The sequence below is a fragment of the Phlebotomus papatasi genome, chromosome 2 (assembly GCF_024763615.1).
Source record: "Phlebotomus papatasi isolate M1 chromosome 2, Ppap_2.1, whole genome shotgun sequence".
NCBI classification, from domain to species: domain Eukaryota; kingdom Metazoa; phylum Arthropoda; class Insecta; order Diptera; family Psychodidae; genus Phlebotomus; species Phlebotomus papatasi.
The window spans coordinates 45,643,781-45,670,188 of record NC_077223.1 but is presented as its reverse complement, the minus strand read 5'-3'; the positions used below and the strand labels follow the sequence as shown (position 1 = coordinate 45,670,188).

Below are 26,408 nucleotides of genomic sequence, written 5' to 3'. Positions count from 1 at the left end.
GTTTTAAGGGTAAAATTAACATGAAAAAGGGTAACTTTAACCCCTAATACACCTGAAAAGCATAATATTTACACCGATTTGGGATCAATACTGCAGGGTAAAATTAACATTTCCGAAATGTTATTTTAACTTTTTCGGATTTCTTTCAGTGTATACAGTCCATGAAATATCCTTCATCACGTTCTATTCAGTACAGTTTTTGCAAAAATCGGCAATTACAAACAGTTAGAATTCTAGTACAAATAAGTTTAAAATCGGATTCTTTAAGCCCAATAGATTGGGTGCGGTTAAATATAGTTGCAATCCTTTATTTGACTTATGATTTAATTGTTAAGCAAACGAACATAATTTTTAGAATACAGAAACTGGGCAAATAGTTAGGATATTTTTTTTGATCAATTTTAAATATTTTGATCATTAAAAAAAAGTAATATTGATCATTGCAAAAGTTTTCAGGAAGCCTACAATATCAGTATAAAACTATACTTGAAAATAAACCAATGAAATAACAGAGTTTATAAAATTCAATTCTGAATTGAAAAATAGGCCAATGAGACTGCAGAAAGTTAATTGTTGAACTCTCAAGTAGACTATTGCACTGAGAAAAAAAGAGGGTGCGATTAACTTTTTTTCCTCAGAACTTTAACACTTTTTAGGTGTAAAAATATATCAACATTTTTTAATGTTAATTTTACACCATTTTAAGGGTAAAATTAACATGAAAAAGGGTACTTTTAACCCCTAATACAGCTAAAAATGGTAATATTTACACCGATTTTGGATCAATACTGCAGGGTAAAATTAACATTTCCGGAATGTTATTTTATCTTTTTCGGATTTCTCTCAGTGTAACTATGATTATCGTGTGCAATGAGACTGTCTCTCCCATTTACACCAAATAAATCGTAGAGATTTTCAACTTTGAAAAATTAACTATTTGCTATCTTATTGTATTATTTTATTAGTAAAAAATTAAAAATGAGCAGTAAAATATCTAATTATGGTCAGTAAAAAACTTAAATCTTTACAAAAAGGGACCTAATTTATATATTTAACATTTAAAATAGCTCTATATAGAGTGAAAAGCCCTTTAGTTTCCCTTTGCCAAAATTTGGACGATGATATCACTGTTTCAAATTTTTTTTATTACTGATCAATTTTAACTTTTTACTGCTCATTTATTCAATGCCGAAAAAAATTTGAGCCGCTATCCCGCTATCTTTTTTATCTTGAAAAATATTGAATTTTGAATTTCTCGATTTGTGACTTTTTGCCCCAGTCTCCCCTATCCAAAAAAACCCCAAAAAACGAATAAAACGAATTTTTCAAAAAATCGAGTTGTTCGGGTCTTATTCTGAGGGATCGATATATACTGCTCTCTCCGTGGAGTTCGAGCAGTAATAAGGCCGTAAGAGTAGGACCAATGCATGCATATCCTTTAAAAGTATAAAATTTTATGTCAAGAGAAACTTCGACTGCCTGAACTGACCCACCCTTCCTTAATTTATTAGAACTTTAGAAAGGTTTTACGGAATTTCAAATTAAACTCACTTCAGTGGATTTGAAGACACCCTTTGAGCGCTTCAATATGCTGTACATTGTGTTTGCAACTGAAAAGCCATGTGTCCAATTGTGATAGGGTACTCGACGGTAATTCTTTTTCACGGTGAGCGTAAATCGAATAAGACTTAGTTTGTCAAAACGATTCAGCCCAAAGAGATCCGTGAACATGCTAATGGCAAACTGTACTTTGTGGAAGTCATCAAATTCAAAGGCGCTGAAGTAATAGTTCTGTAGAATCTCAGATCGTGTTTCTTCTTCTCGGTCAATGCACTGAGTCACTTCCTCTTCTGTGCACGTATTGTGATAGCTTAGGACTTCCAGTGCCACGCGGTATTTTTGCTCTGAACGCCTAATCTTGTCATAAAGCTTGGCATGATGCAGAGCTAAGCCGCAATATACAGCAAAAGTCTCAAAAGCTTCCTCGTCCTCTTTGGTGAAGTAGCCTGAATGTTTATTAACCATCTGTACTACTCCAATGATATTGCCACGAATGAAGATGGGCATGCAGAGAATAGATTCCGTTCGATAACCAGTTAGTTGGTCAATTGATCGATTGAAGCGCTGATCTGCATACGCATCTGTAATATTGAGAACTTCTCCTGTTAGTGCCACTTGACCAGCAATACCCGTGCCAAGTGGGAAACGAATTTCTTTGGGGCTACTTGGTACTCGAGGCTCCTCTCCGCTTTCCAATCTCCCTCCATTATTGCCCACATCGAAAATTGTGGCATACAGTTCCTTACTTTTGGCATCCACCAGGAATAGGGATGCCCTGTCTGCGTCCACGAGACGCTGAGCAAAGTTCATCACCTTCATAACTAACATGTCCATGCTCACCATGTCCTAGAAAAAAAATTATATCTTTATAACTCTGAATTACTAGGAAATTGTATATTTATTGCCACAAAAAATGAACACGAAATATTCATTGGAAAACTGGTCTTAAAACAATTTAGTTTCTATTGATAGAAAGTCATACAATTAAAATTAAAATAGTTTTATAACTCATCGGTGAATAATTGTACGACCACCACAATTCATAATGATACTTTAAGAATATGAATCGAAAATTATAGACACGCTTTTAATTTATAATTCTACAAATTAAAATTAGCCTTTTCGTGATATTTGAATGAAAAATTATATTTGTAAAATACTTTTCCAAACATAAATAGTTTTTTTATACACCAACGTTATTAAACAATTTTTTATGAAGAAAGTATAAATTGAACCGGAAGCCACGAGATGGTAATATTATCTCAATCTTCTTCTACAATTTAGGCAACGGCCTCGATGGCATAGATGGTGTTCTGATTTTACTATAGCTAGGGCTTATGGTCTCTACGCACTAGAGAAATTTATGTTCATATTCAAGCAAATTGAATGGGGGAAAGTGCGCTTCCTTCGGACGAGTCTAACTTCGGACAACTTAATTTTATTCTATGTTTTTAATGAATTTGACTCATTCCTCTTTTCTGGAAATTTTAGGCATTGGACTAGCTACACAGAAAAAAAAATATTTTGTAAAATTGTTCGTAAATGTTTGTGAAATCCTATGGCAGACTTACCAAATGCTCGTGAATCGTATAACCCACAAACAGGTTCGTAAAATTTTGTACTTTTTTCACAAACATTGTTTGTAAAATGATCATTTGACGAACATCTTTTGTACTTTTACAAACATTTGTTCGTAAATGTTCGTAAACACACAAAAAAATGTTCGTAAAATTTTGTCTTTCGTTCGTATTTGTTCGTAAATTTTCGTTTGTCTGGCAAAAATGTACGAACAAATGACAAAATTTTACGAACATTTTTTTGTGTCTTTACGAACATTTATGAACAAATGTTTTTAAAAGTACAAAAAATGTTTGTCAAATGATCATTTTACGAACAATTTTTGTGAAAAAAGTACAAAATTTTACGAACTTGTTTGTGGGTTAAATGTTTCACGAGCACTTCGTAAGTCCTCCATAGGATTTCACAAACATTTACAAACAATTTTACAAAATATTTTTTTCTGTGTATTAAAATATAATAATATAATGGGCGAAATTAATTAAGACATTTTGAAAAAATGAGTTGTTCGAACCTTAAGTCGTCTGAAGGTAGCACGCTCTCCGTAAGCTTGTATAGGAAATACTGTGAGATATGAACATAAATTTCTCTAGTGTGTTAGGCCTCTCTAGGCCATTAGATTAGACCTTTGAGAGATGCTTTATAAAAAATTCTACAACTTGTAAAAATATTTAGAACAACCGTCACTTAGGGCAATAAAATCGAAAACTAATTTTCGAAATATAGAAATATTGAAAAACAAGACCTTTTGATGCTATTTGAACAATAACTAATCACTAATCTAGATCCTTTTCACTGAGAAACAAAAAAGGAAGGTGCGGTTAACTTTTTTCCTCGTAACTTTAACACCTTTCAGGTGTAAAAATATATCAACATTTTTTAATGTTAGTTTTACACCTTTTTAAGTGTAAAATTAACATGAAAAAGGGTAACTTTAACCCATAATACACCTAAAAAGCACAATATTTACACCGATTTCGAATAAATAATACAGGGTAAAATTAACATTTCCGGAATGTTATTTTAACTTTTTTGGATTTCTCTGTGTTCGATCAAAAGACTTGGGATAAGATATAGTTCTCGATTTTGGCGTAATATTAAAGCTTGATCCGCTTGATCTAAGTTAAATATATAGGGTGGGGTGGCATTACTTGTGGTCTGTCTTTACTTATGGCCTCATCACAATTTTTGTCAGAAAATGATTCCAAAAACGCCAAAAACCAAAAAAATTGTGATGTGTTATCGTAAGAAATCAAATATATATATATATTTTTTTAATTTTGGGGTTTTTCGAAATCATTTTATGACATTGTAATGTTTTTTGCGAAGAGGCCATAAGTAAAGACAAAGGCCACAAGTAATGCCGCTACTTTAGTGTCAAAATTGAATATTTACGATTTTGAAATAAAGGGACTGTTTATCTACTCCAATTTAGCCTCGAAATTTTCTTCATTTAACGGTTTAAAATGTTCGCCTGACTAGCTTTAAAATTGAAGTAAAAGGACTTTGTCATTTCAATTACAACTTCTTTATTGTAAAATAATAGGGGAAGGCTTTCAGGCTTCGCACATACTCTGGCTTCGAACATTTCATATTTTTCCCATATTCCTTTAATGAATCTGACCAATTTTTTTTCTCAGGAAATGTGTGACTCAAGATTAACAATTAAAATATTGCCTTAGACTAGATTAATTACAGGTGTATGGGGAAATGTGGAGTGTTTGAAGCCAGAGTATATACAAAGCCTGAAAGCCTTCCCCTATGTAATATTTTACATCAAGGGCTTGACATTTTAAAATTAAAAATTTTTAACGGTTTTAAAAATACTGATTAAAAATTATCCGCTTAAAGATTTACCTCCACTGAGAAAAAAAAGAGGGTGCGATTAACATTTTTTCCTCAGAAATTTAACACTTTAGGTGTAAAAATACATCAACATTTTTTAATGTTAATTTTACACCTTATTAAGGGTAAAATTAACATGAAAAAGGGTACCTTTAACCCCTAATAACCTAAAAAGGGTAATAACACTGTGCGACACGTTGTGGGTGTCTTTGACGAGAGTGCCAAAACTTGTTAGAGGGTCATTTAAGGACCTCAAATCTGCAATCCGTTTGTCCGGGTCACCTCTAGACTTTTTTTAAAAAGCATTTTTAGTTTTTTGATGTTTTATAAAATTCAAAAATTCATATCTCCGGTTCTAATTATCCGGTGGTAGTCACATAAAGCTAAACTGACGCGTAATTTCATCCTCTATAACTCTTGTTAACATATCAAGAATCTACAATGAAAATGAATTATATTTTTTAAAGATTTTTTGAAAAAGGGCACCTAAAATGGTGCATTTTTCTGTGTTTTTTCCATCTTCTAGTAATTTTCCCACTTTAATAGAGCATTTTATATGTCAAATAACTATGCCTAAAAGTTAGAGAATGTAATATTCTTTCATATCTTTTTGGTTTAAATTTTCTATCCTAATTCGTTTATTCACAATAATTTATTGAAAATAAAATGCATTATTATAAAAATAAAATCTCTTATTATATATAATTATTTGGTATCTTTGTCTAACCTACTGAAGAGCATTCTCTTTTGCACTCTCACTTGTACATTTCATATAAAAAGAGGTGCAGTGAAAAAAAGAGACGTATATAGAAATAGAGAGAGAAGAATAGCTGTTATGAGTGCCAAAAACTATTCTTCTCTCTTTATTTTTATATACGTCTCTTTTTTTCATTTCGCCTCTTTTTATATGAAATGTGTAAGTGAGAGTGCAAAAGAGAATGCTCTTCAGTAGGTTAGACAAAGATACCAAATAATTATGTATAATAAGAGATTTTATTTTTATAATAATGCATTTTATTTTCAATAAATTATTGTGAATAAACGAATTAGGATAGAAAATTTAAACCAAAAAGATATGAAAGAATATTAAATTCTCTAACTTTTAGGCATAGTTATTTGACATATAAAATTCTCTATTAAAGTGGGAAAATTACTAGAAGATGGAAAAAACACAGAAAAATGCACCATTTTAGGTGCCCTTTTTCAAAAAATCTTTAAAAAATATACTTCATTTTCATCGTAGATGCTTGATATGTTCACAAGAGTTATAGAGGATGAAATTACGCGTCAGTTTATCTTTATGTGACTACCACCGGATAATTAGAACCGGAGATATGAATTTTTGAATTTTATAAAACATCAAAAAACTAAAAATGCTTTTTAAAAAAAATCTAGAGGTGACCCGGACAAACGGATTGCAGATTTGAGGTCCTTAAATGACCCTCTAACAAGTTTTGGCACTCTCGTCAAAGACACCCACAAAAAGGTAAATTTTGTCGCACCGTGTAATTACACCTATTTTGGATCAACACTGCAGGGTAAAATTAACATTTCCGGAACATTATTTTAACTTTTTCGGATTTCTCTCAGTGCGTAATGCCCTAGACACACTTACGACTTAAGCCGAGAGACGACTTAGTGAAAAATGATGGAAATGTAGTTCGGCCAATATTTTAATTGATTATTTTAATAATACATAATTACGCTAAGCCGTCGCTCGGCTAATGCTCAGGTCTGTCAAGGCCCTAATTGAAGGGATATTCACCCTAATCTGAAACTCCTAACTACACTGAGAGGAATCCGAAAAAGTTAAAATAACATTCCGGAAATGTTAATTTTACCCTGCAGTATTGATCCGAAAATGATGTAAATATTACCCTTTTTAGGTGTATTATGGGTTAAAGTTACCCTTCTTTCATGTTGATTTTACCCTTAAAAGATGTAAAATTACCATTAAAAAATGTTGATATATTTTTACACCCAAAAAGTGTTAAAGTAATGACGTAAAAAACTTAATCGCAGCTTCTTTTTTTCTCAGTGTATATGCTCTTAAGATTATCAGGGTTTATTTTATTTATTCAGAAATTTTACTTGTCCAATTAACTCTGCATCCGTAATTTTGACGCGTGTCTGTAAGATGTTTCCAAGAAATTGAATAATTTATGGCCATTTTCCAACAAATTCTCAAAGATTTATAAATAGGTTTTACAATTTTATAAATAATTTAGTAGTAAAATAACTGCCAAAGTTTGATGAATAATCTTTTCTGCAAATGATAAAATGAGTTACCTGAAAGATGGATTTGACAACGGCAAGGAGGAAGTCATTGAGCCTCCGCTGTTTGTTCATATTTAAGAATAGATGGGCGTAGTGAATGGCGATAGCTCCCCAAACCAAATAACTATAAGCAATCTCCTCATCCTCCTCATGGAATGGTGCCCCATGTTCACGCCGCCAAAGCTCTAAAACAGCTACAAGCTGCCCATCTGGCTGTACCACAGCCTGGCAGAGAATGTGTGCGGTGTCTTTGTTGGTAATTCCTTCGGGAAATCTAGCATCTATGTCCCCACGTGAAAGACGCACGGGTTCCCGGGTCCTAGCCACGTAGGTGGGTACTGTGAGGCCAGATTTAACTTTGTGCAGTTGTGGTTCTCCGTCCTCAGCCAGAGTTTCATGGCCGAGATACAGGCTAAGTACATCTGGACTTCCTGGGTCCGCGAGATACAGTCTGAAACCATCAGCGCCTACGGCACTTGAAATGCAAGAACCCAACTCCCACAAAACATGGGATCGCGTAGGGCGAAGCTGGAGTGAATGTGTTAGGTCTTGAAGCATCTGCCTTTTATCGGCATGCACACAAAATCGCCATCTGCAAGTATTGAGGCGGAAAATCAGAAAATTTTCTCTGACAAATCGTAAATATTCTTTGGAATATTTCCAATGAGAGCATGACTAATTCTGTCGGCCAAGAATAACACCATACAAAATTGCAAAAATATTGGGATAATCTTACCGGGAGAGACTGGTTTTGCGGGCTTGTTGTTGCTGTGGTTGTTTCTTTGAGCGCTGAATTCGACGAATCATCCATCGCTCCAGCTGCTCAATTTCCACCTCTTCCATGACATAGTGTTCCAAAAAATCTGGATGATTTCTGAGATAATTAAGGACTTGCTCCTGCATCGGATCATCTGTTCCTGATGGTGAAACTCCATTTACTTTGGTATTTCCTGAATGAGAAAATGCGTAATGGTAGTATATTTTGATTATTCAGAGAAACTTTAAAGTTTTTCGTTATAACCCATTTCTATCTCTCTAAAGTCTTTTTTTTTTTAAATGCAAGAATTCCAAACATTTTTTTCTTAAAATTACTGCTTTCAATGTGACTAACATTCTTAAGGAGAAAAACAGATTGAATTTCACTAAATTCGAAAGGTGTGGAAGTAGAATTACTAATTAAATTTCTATGTGCTGACTATTTTTATCAAAATATTGCTTAAAACGATTGTAATCTATTTTAAAAACTCTTTGGACTTATGTGTAAAACTCTTTTCTCGTAAATTTTCTAATTAATAAGGTCGAAGGAATACCTGTTTGGCAGGGGAAACCTATTGACAATTTCGTTAAGATATTGATATTCATTTAATGTTATAAATAAAATACAAGCAAAATGACATTATTCGTTAATCTAGATTTTACTATAATACGGGCTTCAGACCTAAGGATTAGTCATTTGACTTAAGTCCTCTAATTCCTTATCAAGCACGATATTTTAGGAAATTGTTGTTTAGGATTGGATATTAATAGCAAATGTTCCATTAGATTTTGAAAAATCAATAAAATTGTTTGTTATTTAGATTTTTAAGACCTTCGGGAATTGGGCTAAACCTCCAGTCTAAAGCCGGCATGAGGGTAGATGATAAAATTTCAAATCCTAAATGGTACAGATTAGGATTCCAACAGGTGCTGACACGAACTCTTAAACTGCCAATAGGTGTTCCTTCGACCCTAGGGTAGCGGCATTACTTATGGCCACATTAAGGATATATTTGCTCACTGCTTCTTTTATTTTTGACCAATTAAGATAAAAATTTAACTGTAGTTTCTTTAAAGTACCTCCTTTCGATATGTCCAAGTAATTTAGTAGAAATTTCCTTTAACTCTTTCCGGACCGCAGCATATGCTGCAAGCCAATTTCACAATTTTTTAATCAAAAATATCTAAGCTCAGGAAATACTTGAGGTCCTACAAAAAATATCTTACATTTGGACATCCTTATAGTTTGTAATCATCCACAAGAATCGGATTTTTATCAGTTCTGAATAATTAAAAAACATTGTTTTTCATAGAATATTCATATGCTTCTTTGGGTACTACAGTCCCAAAAGAGACGAAAGAGTTAAGCCCCAGAAAAAGTATGTTTTTTCCAACAATGTAAAATCCATAATTTGTGGCCACTTTTACGAACTTATGGCCGCTCATGGAATGACTTATGGCCACAGTGTAAAATAATGCAAAATAAACTTAACCCTCTAACGGTGTTTTCTTTAATATGCGAAAAAAAAGTTCAAAAACAATGTTTTCTAGGATAATTATGATTAAATAAAGTCGAAAAAACCATCCATTCTTCACTATCTCTTTTATTTTAGGCACTAGGTGAGAAAATATAAAAATTTTTTGAAACTATTTTTGCTTCTAAAATTCACATTTTTAGTTTTTTTTCAATTTTTTTAAATAAAATATACAAAGAAAAATGACATATCTTTCAGTAAAAAAAAAATTTATTATAGTCAGATAACTTTAAATCGGTATTTTTATGGAAATTGGAAATGAGTTTTTTTGCACAAATATTTTTTGTTGCTTTTTCTCTGACCTGTCACACAAAACTGGGAATAGCAACAAAACGAAGAGTCAAAATGAGTTCAAACTTTCAAGAGATGTTTATTAGACTATTATCGAGGACACTATAGCACTTTTAAATGAATAAAATCTTTATTGTCGCTGTAAATGTGATTTTTGTGAAGACCGCCTGGAGGCGGTCTTACCCGTTAGAGGGTTAATGATCTTGATGAAAATTTCTAGCTTCCGAAGGCTCCAAACTCTAAGGGCCTTATTAGACCCAAGGTGATCCTCGAAAATATTTTGGCCTGTAAACTTTGGCCCTGTAAAGGGTTAGGTAAAGGAAATTGAAGCTAAAAACCTTTAATTGATTATCCTAAAGCATCAGTGTATCACAGGATAAATCTTTACGGCCAAATTTTACAGGATATCCTCAAGAATCAGAATTAGTTTACTTGAGCCCTAACATAGAATATTTAATAGAAAACATGCATGCGTCACTTGGACAACATTAATTATTTTAGAATTTTAGTTTTTTTTAAATATTTGAAATAAATTTGATTTTTCTTGCCATAAGTGCAAAGTGGTCCTCTTTTATTGTCTGAACAACACATTTAAACGTATTCTGCGTTAACAGAGAGAGGCAGCGACCGAAGCATCATTTATTTAACGGAAAGTGTTCTAACATTTCTAACACTAGCATAAATCAAGCTAATTCAAAACCAGCTCCAAATGGAAACTTTTCGCTACTCCAAATGGAAACGTCATTGTTTTCATGATAAATACAGTACTAAATTATTATTAATATAATTTTCTATACCACAGTTCCATTATTTTGTTAATTTTGCTCCAAATAAAGCAAAAATCCATTCATATTCACAAATTTTTATTTGTTAATTTCTCAGAAAAATTAAAAGTGTACCTTTTCACCATCGAATTTTTCATCGATCGACCATGTTTTCCAATGAAAAACACAATAAGGTGACTGTTGTTTATTCGTTTTGTTTAACATTTATGTCATATTTCTGGCTAATTTTAGTTAAATTAAGTGCTAATATTTATTGTTAATGGTACGTGAAGTTTTCAAATGCAATAATTACCTATCTCGTGAACAAAAAGGGTTTTTCTGAAGTGTCTGCAAATGCTTCAATAGGAAACCCTGGAAATAGGTTTTTTTTTTTTTTGAGAGATTTTCCTATTGTTTTAGATGGGAAAGGAGAAAATCCTGCACTCAGGAGCAACTCAACAAGGTTTTGGAAGCCTTTTGTCGCGGTTTCACTTACACTGTTTCTCTCCAATTAGAAACTTTCCCTTGTCTTCATTTGGATTAATTTGTTTCCAATAGAAGCATTTTGCACTTGTGTGTTTTTCTTGTATTTAAGAAGTTTTCAAATTATATTTAAAAAATTTTCACTAAACAGTAACATTGTAGAAGAGTCAAGGAGTAAATTCATGTAATTCTCTTCAGAAAAAATATGTACTTATTGTGTTGAATCTTCTGTCAAAGTTGAAGCGTCTAGAAATGGTTTTGAATTAGGACATTTACCCTAACATTATTTAAATAAATTGGAAAAAGTCATTATAAATGTGAAAAAAAAATATTTTGCAGGGTTGATTGTATTATTTTGCCCGCTACTGTGTATGGCACTACCCGTACTACCCCAGTAGAACCATCAGTTTCATGCATGGTGAAGAGACTTGTTGATCGTTTGTGATTATTTAATTTAGAAAGTAATCTCGAGGTTATTACATCTCTTTTGAAAGAAGAAAAAATTCTTTAAGGGAACGCAAAGAATGCAATAATATAAGAAGTAAATGTGGGATATTGTTAAGTTATGCGAAGTAAAAGACTTTTCATGGCTGTATATACAAATACGTTATTTCCAAGAATTAATTTAAATGAAAAAGTATAAAGGAGCAATGTAACGAAGGAAATTTCCCAAGGAGAGTTTTCTTACAAAAAAGCATAAGTGCTTTTATGTATGCCACTACAGGATAAATTCAAATTAAAAGGTCTATCTTGTAAGACGTGTATGATGTTTTCCATATCGAGTGTTTCATCCCCTCGCAATTGATGGATTATTTTACCCCAAAGAAGAAAATCTTTCGGCAATTTGATGAGTCTCAATGAATTTCATTGAAGCATGAAGCATCGAAAGTGCGTCATCGTTGCGCCAAATTATTATTATTATTGTAGCTGTTATGGAAGAAATCCCATCCCAACACTTTGCCCAAAATTGTACAGAGAGTGTGTTCCACTTGAAATAGAAATTAGCGATCTTGTGTTTATTTTCCCAATCATTTTGCACGTTATCGTGTTGCTGACTCTCCTTTCCAAGTCCAAGCATCTTTTCTCACAATCAAAATTAATGACAGAGAATCTGGCCCTCTCTTGTGTTATTTTTCATTATATTTTAAAAAGGAAAAAAATATTGCAAAAAAATAAATTATAGAGAGACTGCAAAAGAATGGGAAAAAGATGAAGTGCCATAGAGTACAAAAAAAAAATGATGAAAGTCTATTAATATTCCAAAGTTGAGTTATTATGGCACACACTCGATGGGAAATCGAAATTCCATCGTCGTCTCTCCCAATCCCTCGTCACACACATTTTCTCTCTTTTAATTGTTGCTGCAATTGATGAGGAGAGACACATTGTTAATGGATTTCCTAACACTGCAACCTTGAACTTATTATTATACTTTTGCTCAGTCGCGCTGCCACTTGTCCGATTGGGCATGAGGCCAGAAATTTGCCCGCAGAGATGCACATTTTGCACGATCTCCCGCTCATTGTACGCGATCATCTACAGAGGCACCCACAAAAAGATAATGATCTTTGAAACAATAAAATGCAATTTTAACAGGCGGCACTGTTTAACTGTGAAACATTAAAAGCATTATATTTTTTTCAGATTATTGCTTGTCAAATACTAAAATAAAATAATAAATTAAAAGTTCTTGTTGTCTTGAGAATTGCATTTATCTTAAACACTTCGAGAGTAATCAATGAAAAATATACTCTTTTAACCCTTTAAGGACGATTGGAACACCGGTGTCCCATAAAGAAAATAATTTTTCTTGACTACCTAAAGTTATTTTTTTATTATGTTAGTACGTAATTGCAAAGTACAAGGTTGAAAGAATCTAGAATATTTTTTGCAAGTCTCCAACTATTTGCAATTATAGTAAATTTTTAAGGTAAAAATGACGAATTTTTATTCAGAGTGAAAATTATCTGTCATTGGTATTGTCAGAAAATTTACTTAAATTTTTTGGCTATTTTTGTCCCTATCGCTCATAGAGGTCAAAAATACACCAAATCAGATTCTGATGGATTTTCTAAGGTTAGATGTAAGGCTTTTTACTAATTTTGTCTCGTCGTTAAAGGATTTTAAGATTTATCACTTGGAATTAAAATTATGTACTTTTTAAGGTTTCAATTTTAACATTTTATTTAACTCAATTTAACTCATTTTTTAGCTCAATTTAGCTCAAATTTAGCTCACTAGGTACTATAATCATTATAATAAATGCAAATTTGACGATTTTAGATAATTTTTTTAAATGGCTCTGGCACACATTTTAGATCAGGAAAATTTCATTAAATCAAAATTGATATAATTCTCACACGTTTTGCATATAGCTTTCTCATTCTTTCACACTCCAAATTCCATTGAGCTCATTGAGCTAAATTGAATTTGTTGTGATGTTTAATGTGTAGAGAAATTTATGTCCATATTGAAGAGTTTTCCTACACAAGCATATAGGGAATTTTCTTCAGTATCTTTCTTCCACCTTGACGAATTCCTAGTGTCAGCGACACGTGCCTTTTTCTGGCCAAGCTGATACTCATCATCCCTCATTATACTTGCTTCTGTTGCCCCGTCCTCTCGCAACAACAGCCATTCATCAGCAATTTAACTTGTAATTGTAAACATAAATTGTAAAAATATTATAAATTTTTGGCTTAAACGATCTGTGATTCAGGGTTTCTGCCGTTTACACGATGAGATCGGTCGTGGTAAGTCGGCGGCAACCGCAACCAAGCAATATTTGAGAAATATATAAAAAAAAAATATGGACATAAATTTCTTTAGTGTATAGAGACCATAATAGAAGAACAAGAGTGCAAAAATTGAGATAGAGATATGAAAAGCATATGAGAAAGAAAGGGATTCGAATTTCGACTTCATGAAATTTTCCTGATCCAAAAGGTGTGCTGGAATTAAACTATTGATAGCATGAATTGCTCCCGGGAAAAGTTTGACATCGTGTCGATTTTCATCATATTTTCCTTAATTTTCATTCATGATTTGAATTCTGGGTGGCAAATTCTTTTCTCAGATAGTAACACTGTATAAGTAAATGATGTTCTTTTTTTAATGAATTGATAAAAAAAATTAAAATCAGTTCACTTAATCACTTAATACATTTTTTTTTCTTTTTTCAATTCCAAACAAATTCCAAAATATGAACATCCTAAAATACTAGGCAATGCACTAGAAATACTAAAAATATTTCTAGTGCATTGTCCTAATTAGTAATAAAAGGTAAAGCACTATTTATAATGTATTCTGAAAATAAAAGTTTAGTTTTTAAGTGTAATTCTTTCGCTTTAAAGTTCTAATTGGAAATACATACAATAATAACAAGAAAATGAAATAAATATATATAGAGGAGGGTGGGGCTCTTTCGGGTATACATGTATATGAAATTTTGAGGTGGTAAATGCACTGTATATTTTCAAATACTCAAGACAAACTAGCAGTACTTGAATACAGATTTATATTTAGCAAATAAGTCTAAATTATATTCACCTGACTGAAATCCCTGCACCTTCCCCCGCCCAGGATCGGTTGTTAAATCATAAATTCCTAATTAGTTTAATGAACTTTTCACAAACTAATTTATTTAAAATGTTCTGCGACAAATTTGTGAAAAGGATATTCGGATAATTTCAGCACAGTTTTAACTTCACTTTAATTAGTATAAAATAGATTAATCAGTCTGATCTCTACATAGTAAATGTAGTTTGGGGAAAAGGAAAAAAATGTTTCATTTTACGATTATATTCGTATTTCCATAACAAATTTCAAACTTTTCCGTGTTTATTTGAGGGATGAAACAAAGGCAATGAAAAATTCGCAAAATGCTCGAAATCAGAAATTTAAGCACTACACACATTTTTCTCGTTAAGTTTAATACAATTAGATAATTGTGAATCTAATCTAATCTTTAGCTCTGAGATTTCCATTCTGTTTCACGTGAACAAGAAGAAAAAAAATCCTGAAGAAGTACAAGAAGTACACTCTCGAGTACTACTTTTTGTCCATCTGAAATAAACAGAAAATCTCAAAGTTCGGGATTAGATTTGCTTCTAAGGGGATTCGAACCCGGGACACTTGCGTCATAGAGCGAGTGCTCTACCACTTGACCCATTGAGTGCCCAGTGACCTATTGTACCCTAGGTTTAAATTTTGAAATTCTAACTTTGATAATTTACTAATAATTTAGTAATTATGCAATTCTAAAGATTACTTTGTTAGATGTAGGGGAGACTGGGGCAAAATTTGTCAAAACATAAACTTCAATATTCACTATTTTCTAGAGACTGAGGCTTGAAATTTTTATTATAGATATCCTTCATGAACCTTCTTAAACTTACAAAGTTTCAAGGGATTCGAGGAAGGACTATGTGAAATAAAAAATAATGAAATTTTGAGCACTATTTTTGGAATATTTAAGCACATTTCTCTAATAAATTATCTTCGAAAAAGTTGTAGAGGAATAAATTTCCTATAAAAATATGTCTATTTGATATTTTTAACGTTTACGAGAGTAAAACGTCACAAATTATCCGAAGACTGACAAAATTTGTCCCAGCAATTTTGAGAATCTCCACAAAAACGACTTTTAGAAAATGATTCGCAAATCACATTTCTTTCGAGATAGAGGGAAATAGTCTTCTGCATTGATGTAGAGCAGTAAATTTTCTATAAGAATATGCTCATTATAAAACGTTTAAAATTTCTCAAAGCTCATGAAAGAATTAAATATGCTTTTTGACAAGTGTTGCCCCAGTCTTCCCTATATTTTTTTATTTATCAGAACTTTAAATTGATTTGTCCAGAATTTCGAGTAGTTTGGAAATCCAATAAATTTTACCCTATTTGTAAAACCACAAACTTTAAAGAGTTCATAAATTAATTATAAATAATACAAATATACGCTTGTCGGATATTTGGTAATAAATAATGTTTTCATTAATTGAAAATAGAAGATCAATTACCGATACAGATGTTTTTAGAATTCCAAGATCTTACAAATAAATACAAATCGATTGAGAAATAAATCCTATTAGTGTACTTTAACTATGATCTCTACAAATTCTAAATAGCTAATAGTTCTGATCCTGCTGGTCATAGAAAAATATGATCGCTTAAATTCTAAGATTACCGTCAAAACATAGCATAAAATGAAAAAAAAATATTGAAATAGATTTCTAAAACCAAAAAACATAATCTTAATGGGGGTGGAAAAGAACACAAGGAAAAGAAAAAAACTTTTTTTTTGAAAATATCGAGTATGACTTTATGACTACTCAAAATCAGAAATTTATATCTCTTACCCTTTGGTATTTAAGCCAGTAGGGCCAGTAAAAAGTATTCGAAAGGAAAGCGTACCGTATTTTTTCTCAAAATTTTAGAATTCTATAATTTTGTCAAAATATAATTCCTTGGGGTATGATGAGTCGAAATATATGTATATATAAATGATATAAGTTTAAATCGATGGATTATATACATTGCGCCTTCATTATAACGACCAATAAAATTCGGCAAACCTCGTGGAAATAATGTGTTCCAAGGATTTATTGCCGTGGATTCCTGGACAATCCTCCTTACCCATACCACTTACTATTGAAAGCTTCCATACAAATCTCACTCAACTAGATTTCTGACGAAATTTGCTAATAAAAGAGGTAATAAATTTGTATTTTAATATTTTCTGCATAATATAATCGGTCTGGCGCAGTTCTCTATCAAATTTGGCTATAGCTACTTTATCTTTGTCTTCTACTTGAAAGAGCTGACAAAGGAATAAGATACCGATATCAAGTCTTTGATTTTTCCCATTTTTCAGAATGAAATATTTTACATTAAATTCTGGATTGAATTTTACCAGTTCCGTTGAATTAATTCAAGCTTTTAAAACATGTAAAAGTACAACATTTAAACTATATTTTCTAAAATTTACATTTCATTTTTTTTTCAAAGTTTAAGTATAAGTTTAACTTATCAGTTAACAGGAAATATTTTGTTTTTTCGACTTCAGATGAGCCTGAGTAATCTTCTCCTCCGAAAAGTAAGCCTTTTTAAGTTCTCAGTATATATCAGATTTCAACCGCTGATTTTTAAAAATACTTAAAATGAAATATAACAGAATATTTCAGAAAATGCAGCTTAAATAAATATTTTTTGTAAGTTTAAGAGCTTTAATTAATAAGAATTTATCATGCTGAAAAAAATGAGATAATTTAATGCCCTAGACACATTTACGACTTAAGCCAAGAGACGTCTTAACGTAATAAATCAAAATAATGATTTGACTAATTTTCCATCAGTTTCCCACTAACTAGTCAGAAACTGATGTAAAAGTAATCTAATCATTATTTTGATTATAATTACATTAAGCCGTCTTTCGACTTAAGTCGTAAGTGTAATAATAATAATAGTGGCACAACGTTACATAGAGGAACTAGGTTTCCCCCCCAGGATTGTCAGACCCCATGCCCCGTGGAATCAAGTGCAGTGAAGTTCACTGGATTAAATCCGAACACCTTTAACGCCAGAAAAATTCCTGGTGACCTAAAGAGACTTCGAACCCGGGACACTTGCATCATAGAGCGAGTGCTCTACTACTTGACCCATTAAGTGCCCAGTCGTAAGTGTGTCTAGGGCATAACCCCTTTAAGAATCTAAAGGCCCAAATAGACTCAGGCTGATCCTCAAGAATATTTAGCTCGTCAAATTTGGCAGTAAAATTGATTCTAAACTGTCAATCATTGAGGACTTAGTATCATCGATTAGAGGTCATTTGCATAAAATTCCTTTGCCTAATTCCAGGGGCCTCTCGTCATTTCATTTTTCTATAGACACTGAAGATTATTGGCAAGTTTATTCCTAAAGAGAATTGACTTATCGGTCTGATATATTTCAAAATTGTGCATCAAGAGCTATCTAAAAATACATATTTCATGATCGTCGAAATAATTCAAGAACTACAAGGATATTTGTTTAAGTCGCGATGCAATATCTGAAAAATTTTTATAAGTAAAAGTGAAAAATTTCTTCACTTTTTATTAGGCTTGATGGGCCCCTGCCTAATTCTTTACTGCCAAATTTTAATGGCTAAGTGTTTTCGAGTATCAGCCTGAGTCTATTTGTGACTTAAGCGTCCAATAGCACACTCTAAAAAGTTGAGATCTACTCTTTATCTTTTTAGAAAAAAAACATTAAAGAAAATTCAATGGACTTTTCAGATAAGTTAAAAATAAGATCGTATAAGAATTGTTATTGAAACCAGAATAGGAAATGCTATGTTTGATTTGATATCACTAAAAGATATCATGAAAAATATAGTTTATAGTTTGAACAAAATGTATCGGAAACTCTTGAAGTCGAGATAATTTTAATTCATACAAAATTTTGGGTTCTGACTATTTGAAACTTCATTGGTAATATTTGTCACAAATTAAATAATTCTTCATCAGTATTTTATTTGTAAGAGATAAATTTAATCATAATGTAGTAATTCCCGGTGGCTTTTCTTTAGAAGCGCATTATTGTCTTTCACCATAGATTCAACGTGTGTTTTTCCTTAAGAAAAAAGTTTTTACTGATAGCAAAAACCAATAAAACGTTGTTTTCCATACCATATGCAAAACAATCTCTAAACGTTACAATTCTTTTACGTAAAAAGACGTCACTTGAAAGAAAAGTGTACAAAAGAATCTTATCACATACATACGTGGTATAATTTTATCGCTCAGACTTTAATATATTCTACAACTCATGGTGGGAAAGTTTTTTTTTTCTTTTTTTAAGAAATATCTCTAAAGATTTCCCATAAACAGGAAATTTGTGGACAATATTTTTGTAAAAATGCGGAATATTTCACCAAAAGGGGAAGTTTGAAAGAGAAAAATATGAATATTTTATAAATATTCATATTATATTAAAATGTTTGATGAATAGATATTGAAGTTTTTTAGATATTATGTATATTCAAATCAGTCTCAGAAACATTTTATTTGAAAGTTAAAGTGAAGTTTGTTTAAAGCACCACAAGTCTACAAAAGTGTAATCAAACAATTTGCACAAGAAACATTATGAGAATTAAAATTGAAATTTTCACAATTTTTGCACAAATAAACAGAAGAGCAAAAGTGACTGAAATTAAAACTGGGTTAATGAACAAACCGTTGAAGTTGATCAAGTGAAGAAATAATTAGCATTTGGCCTCAAAGTGGCAAGAAAAAGGGGGAAGACTAAATATTTATGTGGAAATTTTCATCTTTCTCGAAGAGAGTGTTGTTTAGCCAAACTGCCTTCACTGATAACAAACAGAAACACCCAGAGGAAAGTGTCGAAAAGTGATGATGAAAAGTGTTCTTTGCATGCCAATTACGATATATTTAATAATATAGGAAATTTCTTTTGGGGAAGAGAACGGAATGGGAAAAAAAATTGAGGAACTCACTGGCCATATTGCATGGTGCTCGATTTTTCCACAAATTTATCACTCGCTCAGTTAAGGTGCTCCACATTGCCGTTACATCCATTTGAATAATGTGTGATATCCTCCCCCATCGCCAAGAAAATCAACACTGGCACCAAAAATATGGAAAATCCTGCGAGAGTGTTCTTACAGGAGGGGGATAGAGAGAAATGCTTCCAGTCACGACAACTGCAGGTATGTCGGAATATTTTCCAAGCAATCAAATCGCGTTTTTTGGGTTGTAAAGAGCACACACGAACGTACAATATTTGATAGCTTTTCAATTGCCCATTGATGTCACAGCACACAAAAATGAGACACACTCGTTCACGATAAATAAAATCCCAATCAATGACGATGTCCAATAAAAATGCCTTCCTTGACACACAATCACCCCTAATCGGGACTCAAATGTCGTATAAGGATACCAAGCCATACATCCTAATCATGGGATATACGGATCAAACAGAGCACCAGAGACTTCCGGAGCAGATGAAACCACAAAGGAGATTGATTGCCAACTGACGAACTATACGAAGAGATTTTGAGAAAAGAGGGAAATGCGCGCGGTCTTGTCTGTTTGCGGCCACAAGACGATTAATACTGACTACGGCGCTCGAGTGAAAACTCTGTGGGAGTCCCGACTGTTGCTCCAAAACCCCACTCAACTCCCCCTCCGGACGCACCAAGCTAAACCGAACTGAGGGATGAACAGCAAAATTCTCGAGTGTATTTTGCCTCGTGGAGTGCCAAATTGTAACTTATTGCGGATGCTATATGCATGCCAGAGACGTGCAAAATCCCATGTTGATAGACAATGAGTGTTTGTAAACTTTGTTGCAGATAATGAGATCGGATTTTTTTTTTTGGTTTTAGAGAAATGGCCGAAAAGTATGATTGAAATTGAGAATTAACAGGAACATCTTTATCAGAATTAAATTATTTTTCAGGTCAAGATTGACTCAATAACATTGAATATATACACCGAGAAAAATGTGGCTGGTAAAATTTACCATCCTCCATACAAAATTCTAATGGCCGGATAGTAAAAAAGTCACCCAGCAAACGCGATATTAAATTGGACTGTCAAAAATTGTAGAATCTATTGCATGGATAGTAAATTCTAATAGCCGGATGGTAAATTCTAATATCCCCGGATATTAGATTTTACTAGCCGGATGGTACATTTTACTGGCAGGATAGTAAATTTTACTAGCCGGATATTAGAATGAAAATGTCGGAAAAATTTATTTTTCCTTATTTTCATTAATTTTTGGTCATTGTTTGAGGGCTTGGGGCCCTTCTTGGATGATATTCTCTGCATTTCAAGCCATTTTGGTGCGTGAAAATTGACGACTGCGCCGAGATTTGAACACGCGACCTTTGTGATGACAGTCCAGCATCTTCCAGCTGCGCCACGAATTGCTATAATGTATTCAAAGCATATCGGGAACCGTTGCATCGGCACCCACGATATTCCAAAATGACATTCTAACAGCAGGATGGCAAATTTTACTGGCTTGGATAGTAATTTCAATCGAAATTACTATCCTCCGTTAAAATTTACTGTCTTCCAGTTAAATTTTAACATCTAATATGCGGCCAGTAAAATTTACTTCCCGGATATTAGAATCTAAGAGAGGTCAAGGTAAAATCTAAATGAGGATAGTAGATTTTACCATCCGGCTATTAGAATTTACTATCCATAGGATAGTAAATTTTAAAATGCCAAGATGGTAGATTCTAAAGGAAAGTTTCTATGGAGGATGGTATTTTCTACTATCTTTTGAGATAGTAGAATTTAAAGACACGATTTGTAGAAAATACCATCCAAATTTTTCTCGGTGTATGCAATTTATTAATGAGAATTGGTATCATGAATGACATGGGTCATTCCTGTCGATAACTATACACTTCTTTTTATTCATCACAGCACTGAAAATTTATTTTCGCTGATAGGTCTAGGATTATATTTTTTTTAATGGAATTAAACAACAAAAGGAAAAACAATGACGGGATAATTGGTCCATATTCACAAAAAAATCTCTGGTTATGGCATAAAAAGTATTCATTTATGTTATTGAAAGTTATGATTGGCTAGGTATTGAAAACATTCCAAGCATCAGCCAATTAGAAAACACTGTGGGACTGAAATGGGTATGGGTCAAAATTCCGAAAACCAAAATCCCGAAAGTCAAAATCTCGATTGGGACAAAATCCCGAATAGCACAAAATCCAGAAAAGCCAAAATCACGAAAAGCTAAATTCTCAAACGCCATAATCGCGAAAGCTAAAATCCCGAAAGCCAAAATCCTGAAAACCAGGAGAATTCGTGTATCATGACTTCAATAATCCTTATTTATCGTCTAGCAGTTTTTTTATGGATACATATTTAACGATATTAATGAACACTACTAATAAGTACACAACATCATAATTAGGGGAAATAAAGACATAGGGGAAGTACCAATGCTTCGTATGATCCCAAGCTTCGTAATAATTAAATTTTTCTTATGTATTTGAATAAATGTGACTCCGCAATATATTTTAAAAACTAGCTACTTTCCCTTAGGGTAAATGTCCTAATTCAAAACCATTTCCAGATGCTTTATCTTTGATAGAAGATTCAACACATTAAGTTCACATTTTTTCTGAAGAGAATTACATAAATTTGCTCCTTGACTCTTCTAGAATGTTACTGTTTAGTGAAAATACTTTAAATATAATTTGCAAACTTCTTAAATACAAGAAAAACACACAAGTGCAAAATACTTCTATTGGAAACAAATTAATCCAAATGGAGACAAGGGAAAGTTTCTAATTGGAGACAAACAGTGTAAGTGAAACCGCGACGAAAGGGTTCCAAAACCTTGTTGAGTTGCTCTTGAGTGCAGGATTTGTTCTTATTCCTGGTTTTTTCTCCTTTCCCATCTAAAACAATAAGAAAATCTCTCCAAAAAAAATTATATTTTCGGGGTTTCCTATTGAAGCATTTGCAGACACTTCAGAAAAAGCCTTTTTGTTCACGAAATAGGTAATTATTTCATTTGAAAACTTCACGAACCGTTAACAATAAAGATTAGAACTTAATTTAACCAAAATTAGCCAAAAATATGACATAAATGTTGAACAAAACGAATAAACAACAGTCACCTCATTGTGTTTTTCATTGGAAAACATGGTCGATCGATGAAAAATTCGATGGTGAAAAGGTACACTTTTAGTTTTTCTGAGAAATTAACAAATTAAAATTTGTGAATACGAATGGATTTTCGCTTTATTTGGAGCAAAATTAACTAAATAATGAAACTGTGGTATAGAAAATTTATAAATATAGTAATTTTTACTACTGTATTTATTATGAAAGCAGTGATGTTTCCATTTGGAGTAGCAAAAAATTTCCATTTGAAGCAGGTTTTTAATTAGCTTAATTTACCCTAGTTTTTGAAATATGGGTGCAAGTCACATTGATTGAGAAACTTAGGAAAAATTTAGTCATCACGAAGCTAGGGATAGGGATCGTACGAAGCATGGGCACCTTCCTCTATTTTTATTTCTTAAGCAAAGAACTGGTGTTTATCAGTCCCATATCCAGTAAGAATTGAGTTCAGTGAAGTTCACTAGTTGCAATTTGAACACTTGTAATGCCAGAACATTTAGGGTAAGTATGCCAAATTTCGGCATAGTTGCATGCAAGCGTCAAAGTCTCAAGTTTGAAAAGTAATATTTTAAATTCAAATTGATTTTTTTTATTCTTTCTTCTTAAAGAGTGTTGCTTGGAACCTTGTAAAGAGTTTACCGTCTTTATTTACTCTAAAATCATTCTTAATACATTATAAAATGAATAAAAATATAGACATAGCTTTGGTGCCCTATTTCGGCCAACTTCATTCTCATAGTTCCTTGCCCTTCAGAAATTCTTCCAATACCTTTTCACGTCATCTGGTTTGTCGAAGCTACATTTTTTGTTATTCTTTTACATTGTATAATCTATAAAGTACGTAAAATCTAAAATTTCATGGAAATTAGAGGAACAAAAAAGGTGGCCGAAATTGCAAGCTGGCCGGAATTTGGCACACTTACCCTATGATTTCCTAAAAAAGATTCAAATCAGAGGCAATTCAATCGTAAAACGAGAGTTTTAACATTTATTTTATTGTTCGCCCACAATAATTTACAAAATATCCAATATATCTTAATCATCTTAATTTATCGGTTAAATAATAAAGCCTTCTAAAATATGTATTGTGGTGATACAAATGTAATGACCTTATAGGGGGAGGTAGGGCTACTTTGAACTGTGGGGCTACATTGTTATATGATTTTTTCGCTTATTTCTAAATAAAGCTGATCTTTACAAATATTTTATTTAGATCCACAATTGTTTTGTCTATCCAAATTAGATCAAGTTTCCTTTAGAAATATGAAATATTCCTCTAGAAAAACCGAATTTCATTTAGAAGTATACGAAAAAAGGATTCCGGTCAAAATCCCGAAAGCCTAAATCCAGAATTCTTATAAAAGTGTCATAGATAATACTCCCATGATTGCACCCGCGTGTGCTGGAGACAAGTGGAAATTTTCTCTGTCTTGGGAAATAATTCTACACATATAATTTCATCCTTTTCAGGATTTTCAACATTCGGAATTTTGACTTTCAGGATTTTGGCGCTAGAGATTTTGGCTTTCGGGGTTTTGGTTGCCTCCGGCGAAGAAATCGTACAACAATGTAGTGACTACACTACATTGTTGTACTACATTGTAGTCCCACAGCTCAAAGTAGCCCAATCTCCCCCTAAATGTAAACAATTATTATAAAATTAAATTAAATAAAATTAATTAATTAAATAAAACCTAAAATGATATTTGTGCACTATTTTGCACAAATTTTGCGGTAATCTTTTTATAGGCTAAAATTAAAAATAATTTTCAATTCAAAATGTTCTACCAAAAGGATTTAATGATAACTGTATGATTATTTTCTGTAATTATCCTTGATTTTAGAATTAAAGTGAAAAAAATGCTTAAACTTTTATTTGAAATGATGGAAGGATGACAAGACATCCCTCCTTCCAGCATCACTGAATAATTTCAATATTGTGTTATTTTAGAATTACAATTCCAAAATACAAAATAAGCGCTATTGTTATACAAATATAGAAGGAAATTCCCCCATTCGAAAAGTCACAGAAAACTCTGGAACATCTTTTATTACTTAACAGAGTTTATCCTCATCCTCTATTTCTCAAATTTTCCATGGCTTTTCCCTGAAGTTGAAATCTTCAAATGTCTTTAAATCATTGAAAAAGTCATTGAACAACTAATTTTATCAGGGAATAAACCAGTTTTAAAATGATGTATTAAACTATTTCTAAATTACCGATTCAATCCTTGATCAAAATCCATCTCCAGTGAAACTATTTCAAAATAATTTTATTTGCTAAAAACTAAGGCAAAGAATAGTAGAAAATAATAAATTTTGTTTTGAGTTATTTTTAAAACGGATTTTCCAATTTATTTAATTTTCAATATACAAAATTTTTAAATATTTTCAAAAAAAACCTTCATAAAAAAGTGTAACTGTGTTATCACACTTGCACATTAAAATTTTGATATGATTCACATTAATTGTCGTTGGTGAGAGTCCAAATGTGTAATTTGTGTGTTTGAATCATTTTATATTCAAAATTTGATCTATTTGTTGATAAAAAGGTAGACTTGGCCCGCAAAATTTGATATAAATTAATTTATAGCATTAAGGTGTCTACACATTATAAGAAATTTCTATCAAAAATGAGCTTCAAGAAGTGTTCTTCAAGAAAATTGCCTACACATTGGTGAGAATTCTTGACAAAAAGATGGATTTTTGAAGAAAATTTGTCTAATGTGTAGACAAATTTCTTCAAAAATCATATCCAATTGAAGGTAATTTCCATCAAGAATTTTTGAAAGAAATTACCCGCTACACATTGGAATAAAATTCATCAAAGTCATTCTTGACAGAATTCTTGACGGAAACCATCACGATTCAAGATTGTTTTTCACGAAAATTTGTTATTTTCTGCTGGAAAAAGTGAGAAAAACGTTTGGTGAAGTTCCTTGGGATAGTGGATAGTATTTAGTGAATTTGTGAAGAAAATCTTCTAAATATGCAAGGGAATAGTGTTTTCTGGAGATGTCGTTCCTGGTGGAATCCAACCCAGCCTTTGAAGGAACATTTCCTGTGATTTTCCTCCAGAAATTGCCGGAAGTTAATCCATCTGTGAATTCTTGAGGTGTTCCACAGTACAGTGGCCTCGTACATCATGGATTGCAAGATGGATGGAAAGGAGAAAATTTACGGGCACTTTGGAATCTCTATATGCCTTGGTTACCAATTAAAACAAGAGCTAACCAGAGCCACCGAGGAGATCTCAATGCAAACGAGAGCTGTCCGGAGCTACTAGAAGCCAGCACTTGAACCCCCAGAAGAACATCAGAATGATCTTTTATATTATAAATTATTTTTTATGAATGATCTTTTATATTATAAATGATCTTTTATATTATAAAAGATCATTCTGATGTTCTTCTGGGGGTTCAAGTGATGGCTTCTAGTAGCTCCGGACAGCTCTCGTTTGCATTGAGATCTCCTCGGTGGCTCTGGTTAGCTCTTGTTTTAATTGGTAACCAAGGCATATAGAGATTCCAAAGTGCCCGTAAATTTTCTCCTTTCCATCCATCTTGCAATCCATGATGTACGAGGCCACTGTACTGTGGAACACCTCAAGAATTCACAGATGGATTAACTTCCGGCAATTTCTGGAG

The 26,408-nt window shown here is 32.3% G+C and overlaps 1 protein-coding gene across 2 annotated transcripts in view; it reads right to left on the bottom strand.

Annotated features, from left to right (window-relative positions):
- LOC129801281 (probable 3',5'-cyclic phosphodiesterase pde-5) overlaps positions 1–26,408 on the bottom strand; it is a 43,513-nt gene that overhangs the window by 7,972 nt on the left and 9,133 nt on the right. The window contains exons 1-4 of one of the 2 annotated variants that reach the window (XM_055846173.1): positions 19,584–20,255; positions 7,997–8,210; positions 7,273–7,852; positions 1,552–2,406 (exon numbers count right to left, since the gene is read on the bottom strand). In XM_055846173.1, the coding sequence (XP_055702148.1) occupies positions 1,552–2,406; positions 7,273–7,852; positions 7,997–8,210; positions 19,584–19,665 (1,731 nt within the window). In that variant the 5' untranslated portion in view covers positions 19,666–20,255. Of the gene's footprint in view, positions 1–1,551; positions 2,407–7,272; positions 7,853–7,996; positions 8,211–19,583; positions 20,256–26,408 lie in introns of those variants that run through there. The other variant, XM_055846174.1, reaches the window with a different exon arrangement.